The 24896-nt window shown below is 44.9% G+C and overlaps 1 protein-coding gene and 1 pseudogene across 2 annotated transcripts in view; one reads left to right on the top strand and one right to left on the bottom strand.

Moving 5' to 3' along the window:
* ADRA1B (adrenoceptor alpha 1B) overlaps positions 1–19430 on the top strand; it is a 56231-nt gene extending 36801 nt beyond the window's left edge. For both annotated transcript variants that reach the window (XM_055285418.2, XM_055285419.2), the window contains one exon: positions 18302–19430. In XM_055285418.2, the coding sequence (XP_055141393.1) occupies positions 18302–18909 (608 nt within the window). In that variant the 3' untranslated portion in view covers positions 18910–19430. The remainder of the gene's footprint in view (positions 1–18301) is intronic.
* Positions 1–24896, bottom strand: part of LOC129486078 (glyceraldehyde-3-phosphate dehydrogenase-like) — a 60238-nt pseudogene that overhangs the window by 3474 nt on the left and 31868 nt on the right.

Here is a 24896-nt window from a genome sequence, read left to right as displayed (position 1 = left end):
AATCAGCACTGGGGTGTGGAAGGGCCAGTAGCTCTGGCTCAGGCCTCAAATTGAAGCCTGTCTCTACCACTGTGTAATCTTGAGCAAATTCCTTAATCAGGCTGAGCTGTCATTGTTTCATCTATAAAATGGGCTAATAATTATACCCACCTCATAGGCTTGTGAAGACTGAATAATTAGTGAAATCTGCTTGCTTCCTGAATCAGTGTTAATCTCCTTGATCAGATGCAGGCATCTAAGAGATGTTCAATACAGACTTGCTGTGAAGGGGAGCGAAGCTCGGGGACCTCCTGCTGAGGGCGATAATCCAGAACCTATGCCAAATTGAGAATGGAGCATTTATCTATGTGAAAAGAGCTGGTGAAAAAAAGAAAGAAAGAAAATGAAAGCTATTTTCTACCATCACCATTCCCAACTCTCTCTCCCCGGCTGCCTGTCAACAAGGCTGACACCAAAGCTGCCAGAAGACAGGACAGAAATCCTCGCCTGAAAAGAGACATAAGAAAAGTGACAAAAGACATTTATATGAATTTGGAACTCCTGGAGCAAACTGGGAGGGAAATGGAGAGGAGCAGAGATGGGAATGGACAAGGAGGGGGTCAGGGAGATCCGCATCAATAGTTCTCCTCCATGCTTGGTGTCTGAATCAGCTCTGGCTGCTGTAACAAGATACCTTAGACCAGGTGGCTTATCAACAACAGAAATTTATTCCTCACAGTTCTGGAGGCTGGAAGTCCGAGATCAGGGTGCTGGTATGGTCAGGTTCTGGTGAGGGCCCTCTTCCGAGTTGCAGACAGATGCCTTCCTGTTGTGGCCTTACATGGGAGAAAGATGGGGAGGAAGCTCTCTGGGGTCTCTTTTATAAGGGTATGAATCCCATTCATGACGGCTCCACCCTCGTGGCCTAATTACCTCCCAAAGGCCCCACCTCCTGATAACATCACATGGCAGAATAGGACTTCAGCAAATGGATTTTAGGAGGACAATCACTCCATTGCACTTGGTATGGGTGATTTTTCTCTTATGGAATCATTGCCTCTGTGTGGTGCAAACAGAGGAGGCCACCAAGGGAAATGGAGCCCATGAGTCAGGAGAGGCCACAAGGAAGGTAGTGTCCCTGCCCCACAACAGGAATCAGGAGACTCCAAGGGAGGGCTTTGAACTTCCAGGGTTATGGGAAAGGGATACGGGGGATAATCTCACCTAACTTTCAAGGAGTAGGAAGGCCTCCTCCACCTGGCATCCAGGCTACCATATGTAGCCAGCACAGGCAATAATACTGAACACATTCAGACCTTTTATCACTGAGATTCTCAGAAAACATTCTTGTATGGCCACAGTAAGCCCACCCAGCTGGGTGTCCTACAGGACATCTTCAAGTTGTACTGCTACCTGGAAGGTTTCCCCGCTGTAAGGAGCCTTTGAGGGCTGGAATTTCGGGGTCATTTATGGCATGCCGGTAGACCTAGACTGAGAAGCAAGATAAGGGTTCATCTTGCTGGAACCTGGAGAGTGGCATGCGTTCAGCAGCAAAGACTAATCATTTAATTATACAGTATTTATGATGCCAGGCAATGTGCTTAGCCTTCAGGATACAGAAAGACAAGAAAGGGCTCTGGTGAGAAGACAAGACACCCTGGAGATGGTGTACCAGCATCATTCACTCTGTATTGGAGAAGTCCTGAGGGCTGCGGGTGTCAAAGAAGGTATGAGTCCCAGATGTGGCCTCCTCAGGGAGGAATGTGTCCCAGACTGAGCCAAACAAGCGAGAGGTGACACAGAGCCATCCAGGGGTCCAGACATAATCTTAACCTGCCATATCAGTTTGGATGCAGGAAAAGTTTTGATGCCCACCAGCCAAAGGACAGAACAAAGGGATGAGTCAGAAAGAAGAGGGCAGGGAAATCAGCGAACAGCTGCTGAGAGGAGAGATGAAAGGGACTGCATGGAGCCTAATGGCCTAAGTGGCCCAATCTCAGTGTTTTACCACCTGATTCCCCAAGGCTGGAAATTGTCCCTGTTCTCTTGTAGAGCCTTTCATCCTAAGACATCTGTGCCTCTCTGCCAGCCGGCAGGTTCATCTACTGCTTAGGAAGGAAGGATCCACTGTTGTGTGTCCTGTTTGTCCTAGGCTCAAAGAAACTCTGGCTGGAGAAATACCTGCACCTTTTTCCCTAATTTCCATTCTACCTCTAAAGGCTGAACACAAGGCTAAGAGTCAGAGAAGGAGGGGGCCCTGGTAGCTAATGAAACCCCGCTGTTTTGTACATGGAGAAACTGGAGCCCAGAAAGGCCATAACCCAGCTTGAAGGTCTACCAGCTACTAGCCCTCTTCTAGCTCTTTTCCCATCCCTATATTTTTGACCTTTGTCTCTCCCTCAATCTTTCTCTTTCTCTTTCTCTCTCTCTTTCTCTCTCTCTCTCTCTGATTACCAAAGAAATATTTTAGGCCAGGCATAATGGCTCCTGCGTGTAATCCCAGCATTTTGGGAGGCTGAGGCAGGAGGATCACTTGAGCCCAAGGTTTTGAGACCAGCCTGGGCAACACAGGGGAGATCCCATCTCCACAAAAAAGTTTTCAGTTGGCCAGGCCTGGTGACACTAAGTAGTCCCAGCTACTCAGAAGACTGAGGCAGGAGAATCGCTTGAGCCCAGGAGTTTGAGGCTGCAGCAAACTATGATCATATCACTGCACTCCAGCCTGGATGACAGGGGGAGACCCTTTTCAAAGCAAACAAACAACAAAAATGTTCATTGCAAAAAGAATTTTAAATACAAGGTGCAAATGTTCACATAAACACATTCCAGAGATAAAAGCTATGAACAGTTTGGTGTATACTCACCCAGATTTCCAAATTTTATTTTTTTGTTGGCTGTAAATATACCAAAACACACACACAGAGGTTTTTTTAAATAGAAATCCAAAGCATTCTAAGCATTCTTTCCTGAAATTTGCTTTTTTGCTACTTAATTTCGTTATGGACTTCATCCCATTGTTGACAGCTTACCATTTTAATAAATGTATGGTTTTTCATTATGTAAATGCTACGTGGTTTATTTCACAATCCCCTATTGTTAAAAATGTAAATTATTCCCTATCTGTGGAAAGCATTACTGCAATTTTTTATACTTTCATCTTTGGTCTCTTTCAAGAATACTTATGTAGGCTAAATTCCTGAATGTCAAATACTTAGATCAAAAGGCATGCTCATTTTAATTTCATTAGATAATGCCAGTTTTCCACCCAAAATTTACATCTCCGCCCAGAATGTATGACAATGTCTGTTTTCCCACACACTTGCCAAATTGAGCATAAGCACTTTTTAAAATATCTTCCACAAAAATATACCTAAAATATTTTAATATTTTGCTTTTTTTTTCCTGAGACAGGGTCTCGCTCTGTCACCCAGGCTGGAGTGCAATGGTGCAATCTCGGCTCACTGCCATCTCCACCTCCCAGGTTCAAGCAATTCTCCTGCTTCAGCCTCTCAGGTAGTTGGGATTACAGGAGTGCACCACCACGCCCAGCTAATTTTGTATTTTTAGTAGAGATGGGGTTCACCATGTTGGTCAGGCTGGTCTCGAACTCCAGACCTCAAGTGATCTGCCCGCCTTGGCCTCCCAAAGTGCTGGAATTACAGGTGTGAGCCACCGTCCCCAGCCTTATTTTGCTGCTTTTTAATTTACATTATTTATTTTGTAAAGAAATTTCAGGCCAGGCATGGTGGCTCACTCCCATAATCCCAGCACTTTGAAAGACTGAAGTGGGCAGATCACTTGAGCCCAGGAGTTCGAGACCAGCTGGGGCAACATGGTGAAACTCCATCTCTACCAAAAAAAATACAAAAATTAGCTGGGTGCCATGGTGCGCACCTGTAGTTCAGCAACTCTGGAAGCTGAGGTGGGAGGATCACTTGAGCCCAGGAGGTGGAGGCTGCAATGAGCTGAGATCATGCCACTGCGCTCCAATCTGGGCAATAGAGTGAGAGACTCTGTCTCTAAAAAAAAAAAAAAAAAAAATTTATATTTTCCATTAATTCATTGGCTGTCAATTATACTTACTCTTCTTATTTGTTTATTCGTATGATTTAGTTTTCTGTTGAGTTTTCTCTTATTTATTTGAAAGAGAGCTTTGTGTATTAGAAATATCATTCCTTGGCCAGGCTCATGCCTGTAATCCCAGCACTTTGGGAGGCCAAGGCGGGCGGATCACCTGAGGTGAGGAGTTCGAGACAAGCCTGGTCAACATGGCGAAACTTCGTCTCTACTACAAATACAAAAAATTAGCTGGGCATGGTGGCAGGCGCCTGGATTCCCAGCAACTTGAGGCCAGAGAATCACTTGAACCCGGGAGGCAAAGGTTGCAGTGAGCCAAGATCACGCCATTGCACTCCAGCCTGGGCAAAAAGAGCAAAACCCTATCTCAAAAAGAAAGAAAAAAGAAAAGAAAAGAAATATCATTCCTTTTACTGTCATTTGGATTACACATATTTCTCTCAATTCTTCTTTTGTTTTTGAAGTTTGCAGCCTTATAAAAATGTCTAGACAAATTCATCAGTACGTTTACTTACAGATCCTGGACTTTTAGCTGTGCTTAAAATGGTCTTTCCTATTTCATACCTATAAAAATATGTACCTATATCCTCTTCTAATAGATATGTACCTATATCCTCTTCTAACAATTTTTCTATACTTAAGATATTGGATCTAAGTTTATTTTAATGTAAGAAATAAAGTAGAGATCCAGCCTTATTTCTTTCTTAAATAGCTATCCTGTTGCCCCAACTTACAGTCTGTTTTTTCCCACCACTTACAGTCTGTTTTTTCCCACAAGCATTGAAATGGCATATAAAATTCTCATGGATATTCGGTTCTCTATCTAAACTATGTAATGTCATTGATCTTTCTTCTGCCTTTTTCTGCACTTCCTGCCCTAGGATTTTTTTAATTACTATGATTCTATGACAGGTTTTAATATTTATAGAGCTGAGTTTACCCATTTTCCTCATACCCACTCTTACCATTCCTCTTTATGTCCATTGATCTGGATATTTTTCTCATGGTTATTTTTCCAAATTCCATATTCTTCCATAAATTTGGTTTTAGATTATTTAGCTCTCCACACAACAACAACAACAACAAAAACCTGTTGGGATTTTAATTAGACTCTTTCGAATTTTCAGATTAAATTTGGGGAAAACGGAAGTTATCTTGGATAGAGACTTCCTATACAAAAGCAATCTATGTATCTTCATTTATAGATGTCTTCTTTCATGACCCTTTATAAAGTTTTATCGCTTCTTCATGGTAAGTCCCACCAATGCTCAGTTTCTAAAAGTGTTCTGCAGGGAAATTACTATTTCCAATGAGGTCAAAGCATGGAACAAATTCAGTCTGGCATCAAAGATGGAAGCTTAGTGCTGCAGAAACCATTTCATCCCGTCTGCTTTCAACTCCGGGCTTAAGCCAAAAGGTAGCTCCCCTTCTGGAAGTTGGAATGGGTCAATCAGTTAATCAGTGGTAATCAATGGGCACTGACTGCATGCCCAGGCCTGTGCTAGAAGGGCAAGACACAAACCTCATCTTTAAGGAGCTTTTACAGTCCCCAAAGAGTTAAGAGGCACACCCCCTGACAATGGCATTTTATATTAACCCATGTACTATGGACTCTCTTTGATGGTAAATAAAAAAGAAGAAGTCTGGAGCAGTCAGGAAGGGTTTTGGGAGGAGACGGAAACTGAGCTGGGTGTTGGCACATGAATGTCATTTAGGTAAGTAAAGAAGAGAAAGGAATCAAATACAGGCAACAACCGTTTATTCAGCACCTATTATGAACTCGATACTGAGTTAGGCACATGAAAAGGAGGTAATGTTCTCAACAAGTATTTTTACACATTCACTATAACACAAGCTCTGTGTTGGGTGCTAGAGAAACCAAGACAAGTAAGATTGACCCTGGCCTTAAGGAGCTTGTGAACAAGAAAGACAAACCCTTAAATAAGTTCAACTGTTAGATGGAAATCTGTAGAGAGAAGAGCAGAGACTCTTAATCTGGGGACTGTGTACTTCCTGGACATCCATGGATGAGATTCAGCAGGCCTGTGAGCCCCTGAAATTACATGGCACTGAATTATCTGCTTAACCAGTATTGTCAAGTTAAAAGTGACACAAAATTCCTGGCTTCTAGATACTTGCATTTTAATAGCCAGATAAAATATATGTGAAGATATCATTACTTCCAGGAGTTGTCATTTGTAGAAGCAAAATAATATTAATTTTAATAAAAATTTTAAAAATGTAAAAAAAAAAAACCATTACGAAAAATCTAAGTACCTAGTTCTGGCTTTCCCCACCCTAGAAGTATTCTCAGAGTTTGGAAATAATATTGCGTATTATGGAAACTAATTTGAGGCCAGGAAGATTAGCGTTTCAATCATAACTCTACCACTTAATATCTGTGTCATATTGGGTGAGTTCCATACACTCATGGCTTCCATTTCCACATTTGTAAATTGGGAGTTGCAGAACCCAAGGCGTTACACGAGGCACCCTCATGCCTATTGTGAAGATGAAAATACTAATAGGTCGGGTGTGTAAGTCATCTGGATCTTAGCGGGTCTTCTCGGGCTGTTCATTCCTTCCTTCTGCTTTCACACTTCAGAGGAAAGTGGTTATGAGAAGAAAGAATTGGAGCCAGGCCTGGAAAGGATGGAGAGAAAAGGGCATCTCAGACCAGTGCAGACAGCACGAATAAAGGGAAAGGGGCCAGAAAAGCCAGTGCTCTTGCAGAGAATCAGTCCATTGCAGCCACGTTGAATAGGTCTTATATTCTAATCTAAGCAGTTTGAACTTTATCCTATAAACTAGAGGAGTCACTGGAGGATTGGGGCCAAGGGAGTCAACCCCATAGTGAGGTGGCTCTCAGCCCAGCCTTTGCTCACCCATGAAACCCAAGATACACACAAAAACAGTTCTTAAAAGTAAAATTGTAATGCGGGCTAAGGCAATACTTCTCACCTCAGGATCTTGTTAAAAAGTAGATTTTGAACTGAACATGGGGACACCTGCCTGTAGTTCCAACTACTCAGGAGGCTGAAGCAGGAGGATCGCTTGAACCCAGCGATCAAGGCCAGTCTGGCCTGGGCAACATAGCAAGTTCAGAGCCAGCCTGGGCAACATAGCAAGACCCTAGCTCTTAAAAAACAATAAAAGCAGATTCTGATGCACTGGATCAGAGAGTCTGCATTTCTAACCAGCACTCAGATGCTGCTTATCCATGAACCTCATTTTGCATAGCCAGAGGCTAATGTATTTTGGTTTTACTATTTTTATCACTATGATTCATGCAACACCTGTTGGCTGAGTGCCTTTCACGTGTCAGGCACTGTACTAGGTAGGCCTTGGGCAGAGAGAGAAGAGTCAGACATGAACTCTCTTTTCTAGTCATTCACAGTCTAATCAGAGGAGATGAGATATAAACCTAAGCAATTGTAATCCAAGGTCGAAAGGAATAAATGCCACATTTTAGTTTCAGAAAAAATGCTTTGACAATTCAGTGTTCCCAGTTAAGGGAGAAATTCTCCTTTTCCTTATTATTAAACGAGTAAAAACCCACACTTCAAAATTGGATTTTAATTACAGTCCACTACATACTAGGCATGTGACCTTGTTAACCTCTTAAGCCTTAATTTCCTCCTCTGCAAAATGAAATACATAGTAGCAGGGCTGTTGGAGAATTACAATAGAGAATGTTTGTAAATGTGGTACCTTAATAACTGGTTTGGGAATGGAGTTGTTGCAAAAGGTGGCTCTGGTTATTATTGTTTTCAGCATTTGTTTTAAAACTTAACACGGCTCTGTTGGCCGAAAGATATTGTATTCATTGGACAAGTTTATGATCTCATTCCAGGGTTAAGTGGCAAATAAAAATGGAAAAACCTTGAAGGGAATTTCCAAATCCAAGGAAACCTTCTTTTACACAGCTGGTGCTGAAAGAAGCAGCAACTATTGTAAATTTTTCCAGTTTTTACTGGACCAAATTGTTTCAGCTGAGGAGATGTGGTTTGGCTGACGGTGTAGCCAAATGCCCCTAATAAGAGCCACACTGCAAAGGAGTTCCACTCCATTTACAAGAGCATCAAAACAGTTTCTCCACCCACTGACTCCCCTGAGGTCATTGGCTTGTTTGACACTGACTGTGAAATAAATCAAATCAAATTTATAATCCCAGAGTCCCAGAATGTCAGGGCCCAGAGGCATGTTAGAAACCACCCTGCCCATGGCTGGCATTTTGTGGACCAGATAAATGATGCTTTAGGTCCCCACGCCACACTGCAGTCTCTGAGCCCGCTCATTGCCTCATTTCTTCAGCCAATATTGAGTGAAGGCCAATGGATTTAAGAATATGTAAAGTCAGCACTTTGGGAGGCCAAGGTGAGGTTAGAAGTTCAAGACCAGCCTGGTCAACATGACGAAACCCTGTCTCTACCAAAAAATACAAAAATTAGCCAGGCATGGTGGCACGCACTATAGTCCCAGCTACTCAGGAAGCTGAGGCAGGAGAATCACTTGAACCTGGGAGGTGGAAGTTGCAGTGAGCCAAGATCACACCACTGTGCTCCAGCCTGGGCAACAGAGTGAGACCCTGTCTCAAAGAAAAAAGAATATGTAAAGAATAAAAAGATTCCTCCATTTATGCCCCACAATAAAGAGATAGGGACAAGGGACCACAGGCACATCAAGAACTAACGAGGCGGCTGCTGGGGGCTTAGTAACAAAAGATTTCATTTAAAAACTGTCTTTCTCAGGGACCTCAGACTGGTGCTGCCATCTGTCTGAGTGGTGCTGCCATCCATCTGATTTCATTTCATACCTCTCAAATCATCAGATTTCATTTTCATTTCAAATCTCTCAAATCATCTCATTTCATTTTAAACCTGTCTCTCACCTGTGAGGGACCTCGCCCTGGTGCTGCCATCTACCCATTTCTTCATCTGTAAAATAGGGATAATCCCACCCTGCTCAGGGAGCTGTTGTCGAGATTAAAGGAAATAGGAGCTAAAAAAGTTGGCGGCACATAACAAGGACCTAATATGCACAGCATCTTTTGGCTTGTTTTTCAGCTTTTTTTTTTTTTTTTTTTTTTTTTTTTGAGACAAGGTCTCACTCTGTTGCCCAGGCTGGAATGCAGTGATGCAATCATAGCTCACTTCAGCCTCAACCTCCTGAGCTCAAGCAATCCTCCCACCTCAGCCTCCTGAGTAGCTGGTCTACAGGTGTGGGGGCCACCACACCTGGCTATTTTTTTTTTTTCTTTTTGGCTTGTTTGGTTTTTAGCTTTTATTTCTTCTTTTTCTTTTCTTTCTTTCTTTCTTTTTTTTTTTTTTTTTTTTTTGAGACAACGTCTATGTTGCCCAGGTTGTTCTCAAACTCCTGGACTCATGCGATCCTCCTGCTTCAGCCTTCCAAAGTCCTAGGATTATAGCCATGAGCCATTGCACCTGGCCTTTTAGCTTTTAGATAACATTCATTGGATTTTCCCCAGTTACAGAAGGAATTTGTCTTCATGGAGAACATTTTGGAAAACACCGAAAAGCACAGAGAAGGAAAATTCACCCACAATTCCCCCACATTCAAAGATAAGCACAGTTGACATTCCAGTACACGCCCTCCCAGACCTTTCTATACATGAGCATTATGTTGAGACTTGGCAGTGAATAAACAAAAAAAAGTATATATACATTATATATATATATATATATATATATCTCCACACACATAAGTATGTATATTTTGTTTTCGTATGAGCTGCACTGTGGTGATTAAGAGCCTCTGTCACAGCTGCCTGGATTTAAATTCTAACTCTATTACCTACTAGCTCTGTGGCCTCAGGCAACTTACCTATCAAATTTGAGTTTCTGTTCCCCCATGTGTAAGAATCATGGCCCCTAGGCCAGCAATGCAGGTTGGACACAGTCATCAAGAATTGTTGTAAATGACAGTATGAATGGTGCCTTCTAGAGCACAGTCATGAGGGACTGCCTTGGGAACGGTGGCTGTTGAAGGAGTAACTGGCCCAGCAGCAGTTAAGCACTTAGCCCATCGCCTGGCACGGAGTCAGAGCTTGTTAAATGGTAGCTACTATTCTACAGACATGCCCTTTTAGGTGAGTGGCCCTGAGGTTCACGGAGGGTTGAGACCTCCACTGTTCATTGTTTACTGTTCAGATTTGTTGAATGGCACCTTAAGGATGACCTGCTGGGGCCATGTCCAGCCAAGAAATGTTTCTCCTTGTGTATATCCTGCTCAATGTGAGCCTTTGATCCTTGCACTTCTCAGTCCCTCTAAATTGCCCTTGGGCACTCAAAGACTAAGTGACGTGGGTGGGCTCACGGCAACATCTGTTCCTCGATTTATCTCTCCTCCCCTCACCACCCCACCCCAGAAAAAAAGAATAAAATAATAGAAATGCCTCCCACATGTGGTTTCCCAGGGCTGCACCTACACAGCAGGTGAAATTCACTATGGATTTGGGTGGTGTGCAAGATTGAAATGACATCTAGAGATAGCACAAGAAACTGTGAGTCACATATTCAGTCAGTCCACACTGAGCAAGTATCTATTCAGCACCTGCTATGTGTGCCAGGGCCTGGGCTCTCCAGAGACAAAGTGGTTCCCTGTTCACTTCTCTTTCAATCCTTTAGGTTCCTCAGAGAGGAGTGCCTCTCAGTTTAGGGCCAAAATGTCTTCAGCACCTCTCAACCACTGCTAATCTCCCTTTCTGAGAAACAGAGAGCAGGCCCCACAGTCTGGAGCTATCCAGGAGGTACAAACATTGTTTTGTCTTCATCTTATTTTCTCCACCATGATGTTTTATTTATAGTAAATGATGCAAGTTTTTAAATAGTGATAGAAAGCTTCCTTCAAAAGAATTGAGATACCAAAAGCTAACTGACGCAAAGAAAAGTGCTAAGTAAATGGTGGTCCAGGTGGCAGAATGAATGCTTAGCAAGCTTTAGACCTGGGATAGGTGAGTCTCAATCCTTTGAGGGTTACTGATACCTTTGAGACCATGACGACAGCCATGGACTCTCACCAAGAAAATATAGGAATGTTGCCCACAATTTTAGCAGGTTCAGGAACCACGTGGAGCCCATAATTCAGCTGATATTGGAAACAGCAGTAGGGTAAGTCTCAATCCCCAGACAGCACATAGACCTCATCCTCTTCACCACCTTCCTCATCTTGGTAGCAGTGGTACTGGTGGTAACAGCAGTGCTGGCAGTTGTAATAGTAGCAGCGCTCAAAGCAGTCATCATAGCTATACTTATTGAGTGCTTTCAATGTGCCAGGTACTTACCAAGCCTGAGTTCACCTCATCTGTACAGAAAAGAATTATTACCCTCCCCATTTTCCAGGAAACCAAGCCTCACCAAACTTAAGGATCTTCTCCAAGGTCACCCAGCTGAGAATGCCAGGGCTAGGGTTTGAACCCAGATCTACCTACCGGTGATGTTTGAGCAGGTCCTTAACCACTAAACTCCACTGCCTCAATAAATATTTGCTGAAGAAAATGAATGGAAACTTGAAAAGGTCTTGGTGGCCACTCTGCCATTCACCAGGTGAGTGACCTTGAGTGAGTCACTCCCCTCACGCTCACTGACCCTCCATTAAGGAAGGAGGCTTCCCAGGCCTGGTGAGCCATGATTCCAAGAGGCAGAGCAAGGAGCATCAGGAACATTCCATGAGCAAGGGAAGTGGAGGCAGGCTCAGGGCCAGGCTCGGGAACACGCACAGGGGGTTAGTGGGATTTTTAAAGAGCCAAGCGCAGCCTTGACTTCCAGCACAGAGTGTCCAGGCCTTCCAGGAACCCACAATTCCTGTTGTATTTAGTCCCCTCTCCCGGCAGCTTCATCCACCACACTCTCCTCCAGTGACAGGTTTGTTTGGCTGCCCAGGGGAAATGATCCCTGTCACACATCTTCTTACATGCCTAACAGGCTCAGCATCTTGTTACTTAACGACAGCTTCTTGGTTTGCACCAAGGCATGCCAGTGCAGCAAACAGGACCCCCCTAATCCCAGCAGCTACCGTGCTGGCAGAGGAAGAAGGAGAAAGGAGGGGGCCGAAAAATTTGTGGAATCCGTGGCAGCCTGGCGGTCCAGTCCCTGACCCACACTGCCCCGCTGTGGTGAGAGTCTAGGGAAGCAGGCGCGCCCCAGCAGGGATGGGCAAGGCTTTGATCTCTGACTTCATGAGGACTCTTAATTTTTTTTTTTTTTTTTTTTTTGAGACAGCCCAGGCTGTAGAGCAATGGAGCAATCTCAGCTCACTGCAACTTCCACCTCCTGGGTTCAAGCGAGCATTTTGGCTAATTTTTGTATGTTTAGTAAAGACAGGGTTTTACCATGTTGGCAAGGCTGGTCTCAAACTCCTGACCTCAGGTAATCTGCCCGCCTCGGCCTCCCAAAGTGCTGGATTACAGGTGTGAGCCACCATACCCAGCCAGAACTCTGAATTTTAAGGCTGAAAAAGACCCAGCTCACACCACTCAATTAAAGAAGGAAAACAGGCACAAAATTGGAAAGCAGTTCACCCAAAATGACATATGTAGTAAAATAGTTCCCAAATATGTTTCCTAAAATTAGATTTCCAGCCCAATCAGGGATTTACAGGGACAATAATTAGTATTTGGTTAATTACTACTCATGCAGAGTTGACTGAGTGACAGACACCTGGGATCCAGAGTGCTCATAAGGACTCTACATATTTTTACCTTGCTTAATCTTCACAACAATCAGAGAGGTCGGTACTATTATTAGCCCATCTTACTGATGAAGTACTAAGGCTTAGGGACAGTATGAAACTGGCCCAAGGTCACATGGCCACAGCCAGGATTCTATCCCAGGGAGTCCCATTCCAATAAAAAAGGGGACTACCTGTCAGAAGTCACTGAGGACTCGTTCAGGGTGCCCTCCTTTGCAGGAGGACAAGATAAAATGAAGTGCAAATGGAACAAGAGGGTAAGATCAGTGTTCACCTACCAAACAAGTGAGGATTAAAAAGGCTGAAAGAGCCCAGAGCTGGGGAGTTGTGGGGAAAATGTCAGATTCAGGCACAGCTGATAGGTGGGTAAATTAGTACAACCAGTTCAAAAGGCAATCTGGCTGTCAGGGCTTAAATGTGGAAATGACCCCGTGATTCCTCATGTGGAATTTATTGCACAGAAACACCCAAATGTGCATGAAAAAGTGAAAGAATGTGGCTTTTCATCACTGCGGTCCGTAATAGCCAAAAATTGGAAATCAGCTATAGAGAAGGCATTAAATAAAACTACCATCTATCCAGACAGTAGGATGTAATGCAGCCCTTGTGGGGTGGGGAGAGAAGTGAAATAGCACCACGTACTTTGACAAGGAAATATCTTTTACGTACTCTAAGCAAAGAGAGCAATTTGGGGAAAGGTATGTGCAGTATGACCCCATTTTTTAAAATCTGGAAGGATTCCAAATAAAACTGTTAACTCTGATCCCTTCTGCTTAAGTGGAGCATTTTTACTCTAGACTTAACAGATTTTTTGTAATACGTATTTTTTAAATTCAGCATGTATTACTTTTGAAATAAAAAAAATACACAAATCTTGAGGGGAAAAGAAAAGAAATGAAGATATAGCTCCTTTCCAGAAGGAATTTACAGTCTGGGTGATGAACTAGGATTCAGCCAGCCCTGGGATGGCTTAACATGAAAAAGCAAATAATAAAATAACAAAATACGATCTGCTTTTATGAGTTCTATGGGGTGCAGAAGAAATAAGTCCATCTGAGTTGGGTGGGGCTAATGAGAGCTGAGTTCCTGGAAGAGAATGGGCCAGGATATAAAGTATATTTAGAAAATGGTCACTATTTATTATTTTCAAGATGCCAGACTCTGTGTCAAGTATTTTACATGGATATTTTCATGTATTCACAGTAACTCTATGACATAGATATTGTCCCCATTTTACAGATGGGAAAATGGAAGCTGAGATGGCTAATTAACCCTTCTAAAGCTGAACAGCCAATAACTCAAGAGAGGTTTCAATACGGGTCTGTGTCATCCCAAGTTCTGGGTTCCAGCCACTTGACCACACTGCCTAATCAGCCAAGGGCAAAGAATGGCCCTTGGCTGCTTCTTCTCAGAAGAATAAACAGTGTAACAAACCCAAACCCAAAATGTGGCAGTAAATGCCCATGAGAAAAGTTGGCATCACCCCCTCACCTTTGGCTGAACACTTCTCAAGGCCAAGGTCCTTGGAGGGTACATTGCAAGAAAAAAAGGCAAAAATCTAGCCCATCGTTGTTCCTGACAAGGTGCTTCCAGTGTGATGAACATGAAGAACAACCAAAAAACGTATGCCACGCGGACACAGGGGGAAAGTGAAATTTATGCCCCCTTCCTAATGCTACATTTGTTCTGTTGAATGGCCTCTTAGCTGCCATTGTGCAACACCACACTCCAAACTCATCTCTGCATTCCCACAGCTTGTCCTCATGCCTAGCACTTAGCAGGAGCTTAGTGTTTGTGGAATGGATGAATGAATGAACAAATGAATGAACATATAAAAATTTTAATAACTATGACTATCATATACTGGTCTCTTGATCCAAAAAAATGGGACCAACCTTCCTCACTGGTACCTTCCAATTGTAATTATTAAATAAGCTAGTGGTGTGAAGAGTTAGCAGAGGACCTGCAGAGCACACACACAAGATAAATGCTGGCTATGATGAATCTTAGCTATTAGCATTATTGATATTTGTGTAACCTTTAAAAGAGCCAGTTTCTCAGGTTGCATCCCCATTAATCCATTTATTGCCTATTTCACAACCACCTTCAATGGGGTTGGCACCAAACAAAGTTACAATTTTTTCCTCAACAAACATGCTTTCTTGTTCTAGATCCTTTCCATGGTTTTGCCATGTTGGCCAGGATGGTCTCGAACTCCTGGTCTCAAGCGATCTGCCCACCTTAGCCTTCCAAAGTGCTGGGATTACAGCATCCCACCTTTGGCCACGGCTCTAGCCTCCATCCTGGGCCCTATGTGTCCTCATGCAAAGTAATGTGCTGCCTGTATACACACTCATCCCTGTGTAATGCACAAGGCTTCCAAACTTTACCTCCCTCACTCTACTTCTTCCCCAAATTTTCTTTTTTGTAGAGACGGGAATCTCACTATGTTGCCCCAACTGGTCTCAAACTCCTGGTCTCAAGCTATCCTCCTGCCTTGGCCTCCCAAAGTGCTGGGATTACAGACTTGAGCCACCATGTCTGGCCCTCTCCAAAATTTATTCTCCAGTTTCCCATTTTGTCGAGGCCAGTTTCCTATGTTCTTCAGACTCAGTGACAGAAATAAGCCCATCCCTGTGGACAGAGACAACTTCCCGCATCAGGGAATACTAGGTGTTCATACACCATAGTTGCAGTTCAGCTGGGGCCTTCTGTACAGAGTCTTAATCCAAAAGAATAGCTCCAATGGTGAGACCCAAACCTAATGGTGTGAGTCTTGTCACAAATCAGGCCACAAGATAGTGCCCTCCCTTGTCTCACCTAGACCAAACCTAGAAAGTAGCCCCCTCTGACCTGAAAAGAGGTCAGTACTTGGCGCTTACATCTAGGTATGGATAACCTTCTTTCTAAGTTGAACTCCTGGCTGACTTACTCCCGCACCAGGAGCCCAGCCATTGCCCCCCAGCAGCCACCACTGAGTTACTGGGCAGAGAATTAGGAGTCAGGCTCCTTTATTTCTTCTTCTTGATTATCTGAGGTTTGAAACAGGCCAAATCTCAAATAATCAAGAAAGTGAAATGCTACAAAGAAGAAATGCAAGAGCAATCCAAAATCAAAGATGGGAATCCTTGTGGCATCTGTGCCAACCACCTCAGAGATTTCCAGCTACTCTCTGGGACTTGGTTTCTCCACCTGCAAACTGGTTGGACTTGGCAGTTGCTAAGATCTCTCTCATTCAGATATGCTCTAAGAGTGTTGGCTCTTCTTTTAACAAATAGATTCAGTGATGATCCCACAGACCAGGCCCTTGGGAAGCTCAGTCTGAGAAGTCAGGAATACAAAATATGCCACAAGCCAGGTGGCAGGGACAGAGCTATGGTTAGAAGGTACAAAATGTTCTAGAAAGTATTCCATTTTTAAAGATATTTAAATTTGTATATACAAGAGGAAAAATCTGAAAGTATAGACACCAAAATACGGTATTTTGGCACTGCGGAGTTATATGTGCTTTTAAAATAGTTTTTCCTTTTGCATTTTTCTATTTTCTCATCTTTACACAGAGTATTATTAATTGCATCTTTAAAAAAAAAAACCACATGTTTATTCAAGTAGAATTTAAATTCCAGATATATTACAAGCATGCTGTGTGACCTGGGGCAAGTCATTTAACCTCTCCAAGTTTCAGCTGACTTATATTTAAAATGGAAATTGTTTTTAATTTAATATTGCCATAAAATGTTTTGGGATCTCAAATTCAGAGGGGTGAGTTAATCATGTTTCTTATTCATAACGTCTCATTATCATGAGTCTATGCCAGGCCTCTCTCTTATTATATTGATTTATTTCCTTTTATTCCCATTCCCATTTCCCTCTGCCTCCACCCCAGGCATTCTGTCTTTAATATGTTTTTGTTAATTTGAATGTGTTTTTGAAAAATGCACGTGGCTGTTTGGTGAGCTACTTAAATGGTATTATGTCATAAATCTCATTCTATTTCCTACTTTTTTCACAAAGAACCATGTATTTCAGATCTTTCCACGTGGTCATGTGGACATGCCACCCTGGGCCTCTAAATGCTGCATAATATCTAAGAATGCATCTACCCCATTCTACTTTACCCAGAGAGGGACTTCCAGGTTGTCTCCCACCTCCTGTCACTACAAACAATATTGCCATGAGCCCCATCATATATGAACCCTTATGGACTTGTGTGAAAATTCATTAGAGATCAGTATCCTGGAGCAAAATGGCTGGGTCACAAGGTGTATGTATACTTAATTAGACCAAGTGCTACCAGAGTCATCTCCAGGATGTGTGTACAGCCTGTGCACCCACCAGCCATGCACAAAGCTCCTCGTGTCCCCACACCCCACACCCCTGTGTGAACTTGGAACTATCCAGCTTCCTAATTTTTGCCAGCCTATCAGATATGTCCCTTTGTGGTTTTCGTTTTCGTTATTGTTTTTTTAGAGACAGGGTCTTGCTCTGACACCCAGGCTGGAGTGCAGTGCCACGATCACAGTTCACTGCAGCCTTGAACTCTTGGGCTCAAGGGATCCTCCTGCCTCAACCTCCCAAGTAGCTAGGACTACAGGCACGCACCAACATGCCTGACTAATGCTTTAATTCTTTTGTAGAGACGGGGTCCCCCTGTACTGCCCAGGCTGGTCTCAATCCCTTGGGCTCAAGTGATCCTCCTGCCTTGGTCTCCCAAAGTGCTGGGATTACAGGCATGAGTCATTGCACTTCGGCCTCTTTGCGGTTTTTATTTTATTTGACTGCCTAATATTTTGGTTATCTTTTCATATGTTCATTAGCCCTTGCGTTTCCTATTTTGTAAATTTCCTGCTAATTTCCATGGCCCACGTTTCTACTGGGAACACTTTTTCTTGCTGATTTGTAAGAGTTCCTTACATGTTCTAAATATCAATCCCTTGACTGTTTTGTTCACTGTAAATATCTTCTCAGATTCTCGCCTCATGATTCGTCTTTTTGAAGTATTGTTTTTCTTCACCCCTAGATCAAAAAAAATAGTCTTTTATGTTGTTCTCTTTTACCTTTAAAACGTTACCTTTCACATTTAGGTCTTTAATACACCTTCTGTTTTCCACGGAAATAAGTCGGCATCTACTTTATGACGTTTTGTGAAGGATAAACCAATATCGGGAAAGCACCTAGCACAGTGCCTGACCCCAAAGAGATGTGCAATTGTGGGCGATTATTGTTATCACTTAGACTGAAGGTGTCAAGTGCTGCCGGAGGAAATTATAGGAGCTTAGATGCTGTTTAACTAGATCAAGAAAGGTTTCATGGACAAAGGCGAAGTTATTGAGGCTGGCCCTAAAAATGAATGTAGGATTCATTCATTTTGAAATGCAAAGGGAAGTATTCCAGGCAGAGGAACTGGCTCGGGGAAAGGCCTGGCGGCAGGAACGCTGCGGGTTGACAATGTTGAGGAGGAGCATATTGGGGCGAGAGCTTGACTACTCACAAATTGCTGTCTTTCTGCCCGTGCCCATTCCCCTCCCCACTGCAGGCTCCTTGTTCTCCACCCTGAAGCCCCCCGACGCCGTGTTCAAGGTGGTGTTCTGGCTAGGCTACTTCAACAGCTGCCTCAACCCCATCATCTACCCATGCTCCAGCAAGGAGTTCAAGCGCGCTTTCGTGCGCATCCTCGGGTGCCAGTGCCGCGGCCGCCGCCGACGCCGCCGCCGCCGTCGCCTGGGAGGCTGCGCCTACACCTACCGGCCGTGGACGCGCGGCGGCTCGCTGGAGCGCTCGCAGTCGCGCAAGGACTCGCTGGACGACAGCGGCAGCTGCCTGAGCGGCAGCCAGCGGACCCTGCCCTCGGCCTCGCCGAGCCCGGGCTACCTGGGCCGCGGCGCGCAGCCGCCAGTCGAGCTGTGCGCCTTCCCCGAGTGGAAGGCGCCCGGCGCCCTCCTGAGCCTGCCCGCGCCTGAGCCCCCCGGCCGCCGCGGCCGCCACGACTCGGGCCCGCTATTCACCTTCAAGCTCCTGACCGAACCCGAGAGCCCCGGGACCGACGGCGGCGCCAGCAACGGAGGCTGCGAGGCCGCGGCCGACGTGGCCAACGGGCAGCCAGGCTTCAAAAGCAACATGCCCCTGGCGCCCGGGCAGTTTTAGGGCCCCCGTGCGCAGCTTCCTTTCCCTGGGGAGGAAAACATCGTTGGGGGGGAGGGGAGGGCGGGGCGGAGGGGGGAGGGGAGCGTCCACGCCGGGTAGAGGCGCGCCCCAAGGGGAACCGGGGGGAGGGCCGGGGAGAGGGGCAGCTGCTTTTCTGGCAGGGGCATGGGTGCCAGGTACCACGCGGAGAGCCGGGCCGAGCATGCTGAGAGCCTGGGGGACCCGACGCCGCCGGGATTTACCTCTCTCTCCCTCTGTGTATATATAAACGAGTCCCTCTCTACTTGTATTTAACCGTGGGTGCACGTGAGTGTGTCTGTGCGGTGTGCGTGTGTTCCGCTTGTGTGTGTGTGCGTGGGGCCGCCCTATGGGGGCGGAGCGAGTGTGCGCCCAGGAGGCAGCCGGGGGCGTTGTGTGTGTCGTGACTTCGTACCTCTCAAGCCCCTCCTTGTACTTCACTGAAGGATGGCACTTTGGTGGGGTTGGAAACAAAGTCGACATTAAAGGTCATTTCTCCTGTTCGACTTTGAGTGGTTTGTGGACGAGCGTCAGGCAGAGCCTTGCGTTTCCTCTTCCTTCCGCTTCGAATTTGACCCCGTCCTAGGTCTTAGGGTCCTTCTTCGTTTTCCTTTCCCGTGCCCTCCAGTCTCCACCCCAGAAGAGCCGCTCTCACCACGTCCTGAGGACAATTAGTGCTGGCTCCCCTAGGTCCCACTTATGCCTTTGCGGTTACTGACCTATGGGGCTGCACCAATCTGGCCCTGTGGCTGAATGTGATGCCCTGGACTTGCCTAATAAATCCTGCTTACCTGCTTTTGACCCTTAGCAGAATCTGAATCCTCTTGCGGCTCCTTCCTGCTGTGACCAACACTGAGCAACGTCTGGCTTGGTCCTGATCCCTAGAACCCCAACCCCAGCTGGGGTTCCCCCGCCAGTCCCCTAAATGGGCCTGTTTCCTGAGAGATGATGAAGCCCAGGCAGAGAGAGAGGGGCTGGTTCCCTTCCCCTCCCCTTTGCGTCCCCAGGCCAACACTCCACTGATTGTTTGCCTGTGCCCACAGAACTTGAAAAGACATCCAAACTGCAGATGTTTCTGGATAAGATCGGATCCTTGGGGCTCAGCAACACACAGGGTCAGTCACAAGAACCCTCCCAAGCTCTGCTGACTTGTGACCCTGCCTAGAAAAAAGCACTGAGGAAGGTCGCACAGAAAGGTGGAGCATTTTTTGGAGTTGATAACTTGAGTCCTAGTCTCAGTCCTACTACTGATTTATTGTATGAAGAGCAGAGACTTACTTCCCTCTCTGGATCTTGGTTCCCCATCTGTGTAATGGTGGAGTTGACTCTAAGGTCTTTGCTGCCTCTGAAAGCCCCTAGTTTGAAAAGAGAATAAAGGACACTGAGCAAAATATGAAACATTTTTCTTCAGAGATTCAAAAAAGCCTAGGAGGAATGCTCTTCCCCCATCCCATCCCTTTTTCTCTTTCTACTTTGCTTTTCTAAATTGAGCTTCATAATTTTGCAAATGGCAAGAACCTCTTCCAATAATATTAGCACATCAATCATTCATTCTGTAGGTGATTGAGAGAGAAAATACTTAAAGGGGAAAGAGCCAGTGATTGATGTAGTTGAAAAGTATAGGGGTGTCAGGTATGGCTGGATCCAGGGGCACAAACAAGATTGTCAAGTTACTCACAGTCTCTTACTCCTTCCTGTAGCTTCCATCTTTCAGTTCTGCTTATCTTTATGTATTACCCTAGTTTCCTTATTACAAATGCCTTCCTCACAACATTCTTACAACTTGATACCCCAAAAGGAGAAACAAGATTGCCCAGCAGTTCTGTCAAAAAATGAAAAAGAAAAAGAAAATCGGCCGGGTGCAGTGGCTCACACCTGTAATCCCAGCACTTTGGGAGGCCGAGACGGGTGGATCACCTGAGGTCAGGAGTTCAAGACCAGCCTGGCCAACATGGTGAAACTGCGTCTCTACTAAAAATACAAAGAATTAGCTGGGCGTGGTGGTGGGCAACTGTAATCCCAGCTATTCGGGAGGCTGAGGCAGGAGAATCACTTGAACCCAGGAGGTAGAGGTTGCAGTGGGCCAAAATCGCACCATTGCACTCCAGCCTGGGCTACAAGAGCAAGACTCTGTCAAAAAAAAAATCCTAGGAAGCCAGAGATTCTGTATCACAAACCCCCTTAAGACTTTGATGAAGGCTATAAACTCTCTTTCCATAAAAATGCACATACCAAAAAAATTACATTTTCATTCAATTTTAGATGCCGTACCCCTGTGTAAGATCTCACTATCCACAGTTTATATGCTCTGAACTGGATTTTAGTAATTATCTAGGCCAACTCCTTCAATTTTACACATGGGGAGACTGAGGTAAGTAACTTGACTGGGTCACACCAAAGCTGTAGAACCCAGGTCTTCTGCCTGTTTGTCCAGTACCTTTTACATTCCTCTGTGCTTTGTCCAGTACCTTTTACATTCCCCTGTGCTTTGTCCAGTACCTTTTACATTCCCCTGTGCTACCATTCTGTAGTTAAGTACATCCTCCAACAGAGAGCAGTCCTCTTCTTGCCCAAATAGAGAAAAGGGGGCCCTAGGAAAAGAAAAGGCCCAACTCCATCCCCAGAGAAGAAGGAATCATTTGGGGAAGTTCTGAAAACATTTTGTTGGGATCACAAATCTTCTAACAAATCTTACACAGAAATCTGATATAAGATCAGCCCATAGTGGAGTGGAGAGAAGAAGACAGAGCCTCCTCAGCCTCCTCCTCTTCTGAGACACTTGCTCTGGCCTGCCCCAATCACCCTGGGGTTCCACAGAATGATGTTTAAAAATCACTGGTCTAGTGTAAGTAAATGGGATTTGGAGTCAGTAGGGCCTTGGTTCAAGTCTTGGCTCTGCATGACCTTGGGCAGTTCATCTTGCCTCTTCTGGTCTAGCAAATGGACATGATCATCACAGCCCACCAGGACACACAAAGGATTCAATGAGACCATTGTAGTATAAACACCAAAATGCAAATCACTGGGCAGATGCAAGTTATAATTTGGACCTTGGATATTTGAAGCCACAAGGCACCAAAGGCATTTCCTGAGCTGCTCAGTTCTGATGATCTCATTCATTACTGGTGTTTGGAGGTCACCCAGACAGCATAGAGAGGCGGTAGCAGCCTCCTGTTTCTTTCCAGAAGGAAGACTGGCCAAGCAGTGGCTTACATCCCCCAGAAGGTGCTAGGGTCCAGACCTGCCCCTAGCCACAGTCTACATTTTGCTGGCCTTTCCAAGTCACCTCCTTGTAGCCAGGCCCTAGGAGGACCCAGAGTTCCTCAAGAGCCCCTCAGGCAGACGGGTCCTCTCTGTTCGGATCTCCCAACTAGCAGCAAAGCAGCCCTACTTTTTCCTCTCCAGCCACCCAGACTGCTGGGTCATTGTCACCACTGAAGCATGCACAGGAATAAATCTGCCAACCCCAGTCAAGAGGCCAGTGGCTTGGCAAGTGGAATACTAGTTAATTTTCCAGACTTGAACTCAAATTCCACCTCTGCCAGTTAGTAGCTATGTGACATTGGGCAACTTACATCATGGGTCTAAACCTCCATTTCCTTAACTGTAAAATAGAGATAATAATACTAACTACTTCATAGGGACATTGGGAGGATCAAATGAGATCATGAGACTAAAACGATTGACACTATGCCAGGCACTCGGTGAGCATCCCATGAACAGTAGCTATTAACAGAGGTAGTCATTTTTCAATTATTTACTTGGATATATGAAATTTGGAAAATCTGGATATACAGACAAAACAATTCAGATTTTTTTGGCCAGATTCCAGGTTTTAGGACTTGGGGTCCACCCTGAAGAAGAAAGACATAAGTTTATCACAGAGTAAAAGAATTTTGTTGGCCAGGTGTGGTGGCTCACACCTGTAAACCCAGCACTTCGGGAGGCTGAGGTGGGTGGATCATTTAAGGCCAGCAGTTCGAGAACAGCCTGGCCAACATGTGAAACCTGTCTCTACTAAAAATATGAAAATTAGCCGGGCGTGGTGGCATGCACCTGTAATCCCAGCTACTTGGGAGGCTAAGGCAAGAGAATTGCCTGAACTTGGGAATCAGAGATTGCAGTGAGCCGAGACAACTCCCAGAACAAGTTATCTCACTGTCTCAAAAAAAAAAAAAAAAAATTGTCCTACAGCATGAAGTCACGTTACTTAAAAAGGTCATCAGTCCAAACTAAAATTAAAAATAACATTTAAACATTTAATAAAAGTTATGGAACATTCCAGGTGACAAAACCAAAATGGGTAAGGGAAGCACACATGTGTTAGGATTAGCACATCCTGTGTCAGAAGAGATGGAGGAGGGGACCAGGACAGTGACCCTGAGCATGCACCTGGATTCAAGGCACAGCAGTCCTACCCGAGTCAAGCACTTACCCTCTTGAGGCCAACCACTTTGCCCGTAAATTGGGGATGCGGTTAGCACCTACTTCACAAGGTTGGGATGAATAATAAATGAGACAAATATGAAAGAGCTTGGCACAGAGTAGGCACTATTTTTATTAACTATGGGGGACCTTGTATATCCTCCATTCCAGCAGTTCTCAACTTTTCCTGAGTCAGCAGTTCCTTTAAGAATGTAATAAAAGCTAAAGAAAGATGAACATAGCAAGCCCAGACTTCACCTATTATTCCCGCCCCCTTAAATCTCCCAAAGGACACATGGAACCCAGGTTATAAACTTTGCAACAAATATGGCTTCCTCAATATATAGAAGAAGCCAGAGAGAACATACAAGAGTGATTAATCTGGCCCCGTGTTAGACATGTGAACACAACACGGAAGGAGACCAAGACCCAGGCTCAGGGAACTCAGCCTGGGTGAGAGGCAGCAGGTCAGCAAGCAATCCCTTCAAGTGCATCACAGGTAGAAGGTGGCCCACTACTGTCATTTGGTGAGATCCCAGTGTCAGGCTCCATGTCCCATTGGAGGGATGGAGATGATGGTGAAGTGCTCCGGGCTCTTGCAAGGAGGTTGCCCCCCGAGGTTGGTTGGATTTGGAAGAATTTGCATCCTTCCACAGTTTTCCCAGCATATACTTGGACCTGCCTTTTGAAAGTTAAGAGCCAAGAATTTGACACTTTTTTCTTCAGCTTCCCATTGACAGCCATTCCCTTGGGCAATGAGTGGCTGACTTCCAGCCGACTTGGCTGGAGTCAGAGGTTTAGTGTCCAAGCTAATTCACTGAAGTGTGGGTGTTGGGGTGAGGAGGGGGCACACAGGTATGACCTGCCCTTATTCCCTCTCTGATCTTCTTTCCTACCATCCCTGTTTGCTACTCTTCAAATGATAGGAGCAGGGAGAGCCTCACGACTCCTAGCTCAGGGACTTTGCACTTGTTGTCCCCTCTGCCTGGAGCCTCTTCTTTCCATGTGGCTTCCTCCATCACCTCCTTCTCCTCTTTGCTCAAATGTCACCTTCTCAGTGATCATCCGATTTCTCTGACTGTCCAGTTTAAAAGTGACTTCCCTACTGCCAACACTGTCCAGCCCTCCCTATTGCCCTTTCCCACTTAATTTTTCTCCATAGTACTTATCACCACCTGACATATATTTTTTAAACTTATTTACATGTGTATTGTCTGTTTCCCCACACACACACTAGAAATGTATATTCCATGAGAGTGGGGATATTTATCTGTTTGCTCACTGTTGTGTATTCTCAGCACTTCATGTAGTACCTGACACATTGCAGTTCACTAAATATTCTTGAATGAATAAATAGGTACTACCCTACCATGACTATAAAAATGCTATAATAGCAGAACAGAGTGCTATGGGAAGCACATGGCAGGGGGTCCTACCTCTAAATTGATGGAGCAGTTCTGGTCAGGGAGGGCTTCCTGTAAGAAGTGGCATCTGATGAATGTCATCTAGGACTCATTGCCTGGCAACCCTGGTGTTTCCATAGT

The sequence above is a fragment of the Symphalangus syndactylus genome, chromosome 7 (assembly GCF_028878055.3).
Source record: "Symphalangus syndactylus isolate Jambi chromosome 7, NHGRI_mSymSyn1-v2.1_pri, whole genome shotgun sequence".
NCBI lineage: Eukaryota > Metazoa > Chordata > Mammalia > Primates > Hylobatidae > Symphalangus > Symphalangus syndactylus.
The sequence above is the reverse complement of the archived record's forward strand: the minus strand, read 5'-3'. Positions and strand labels throughout refer to the sequence as shown.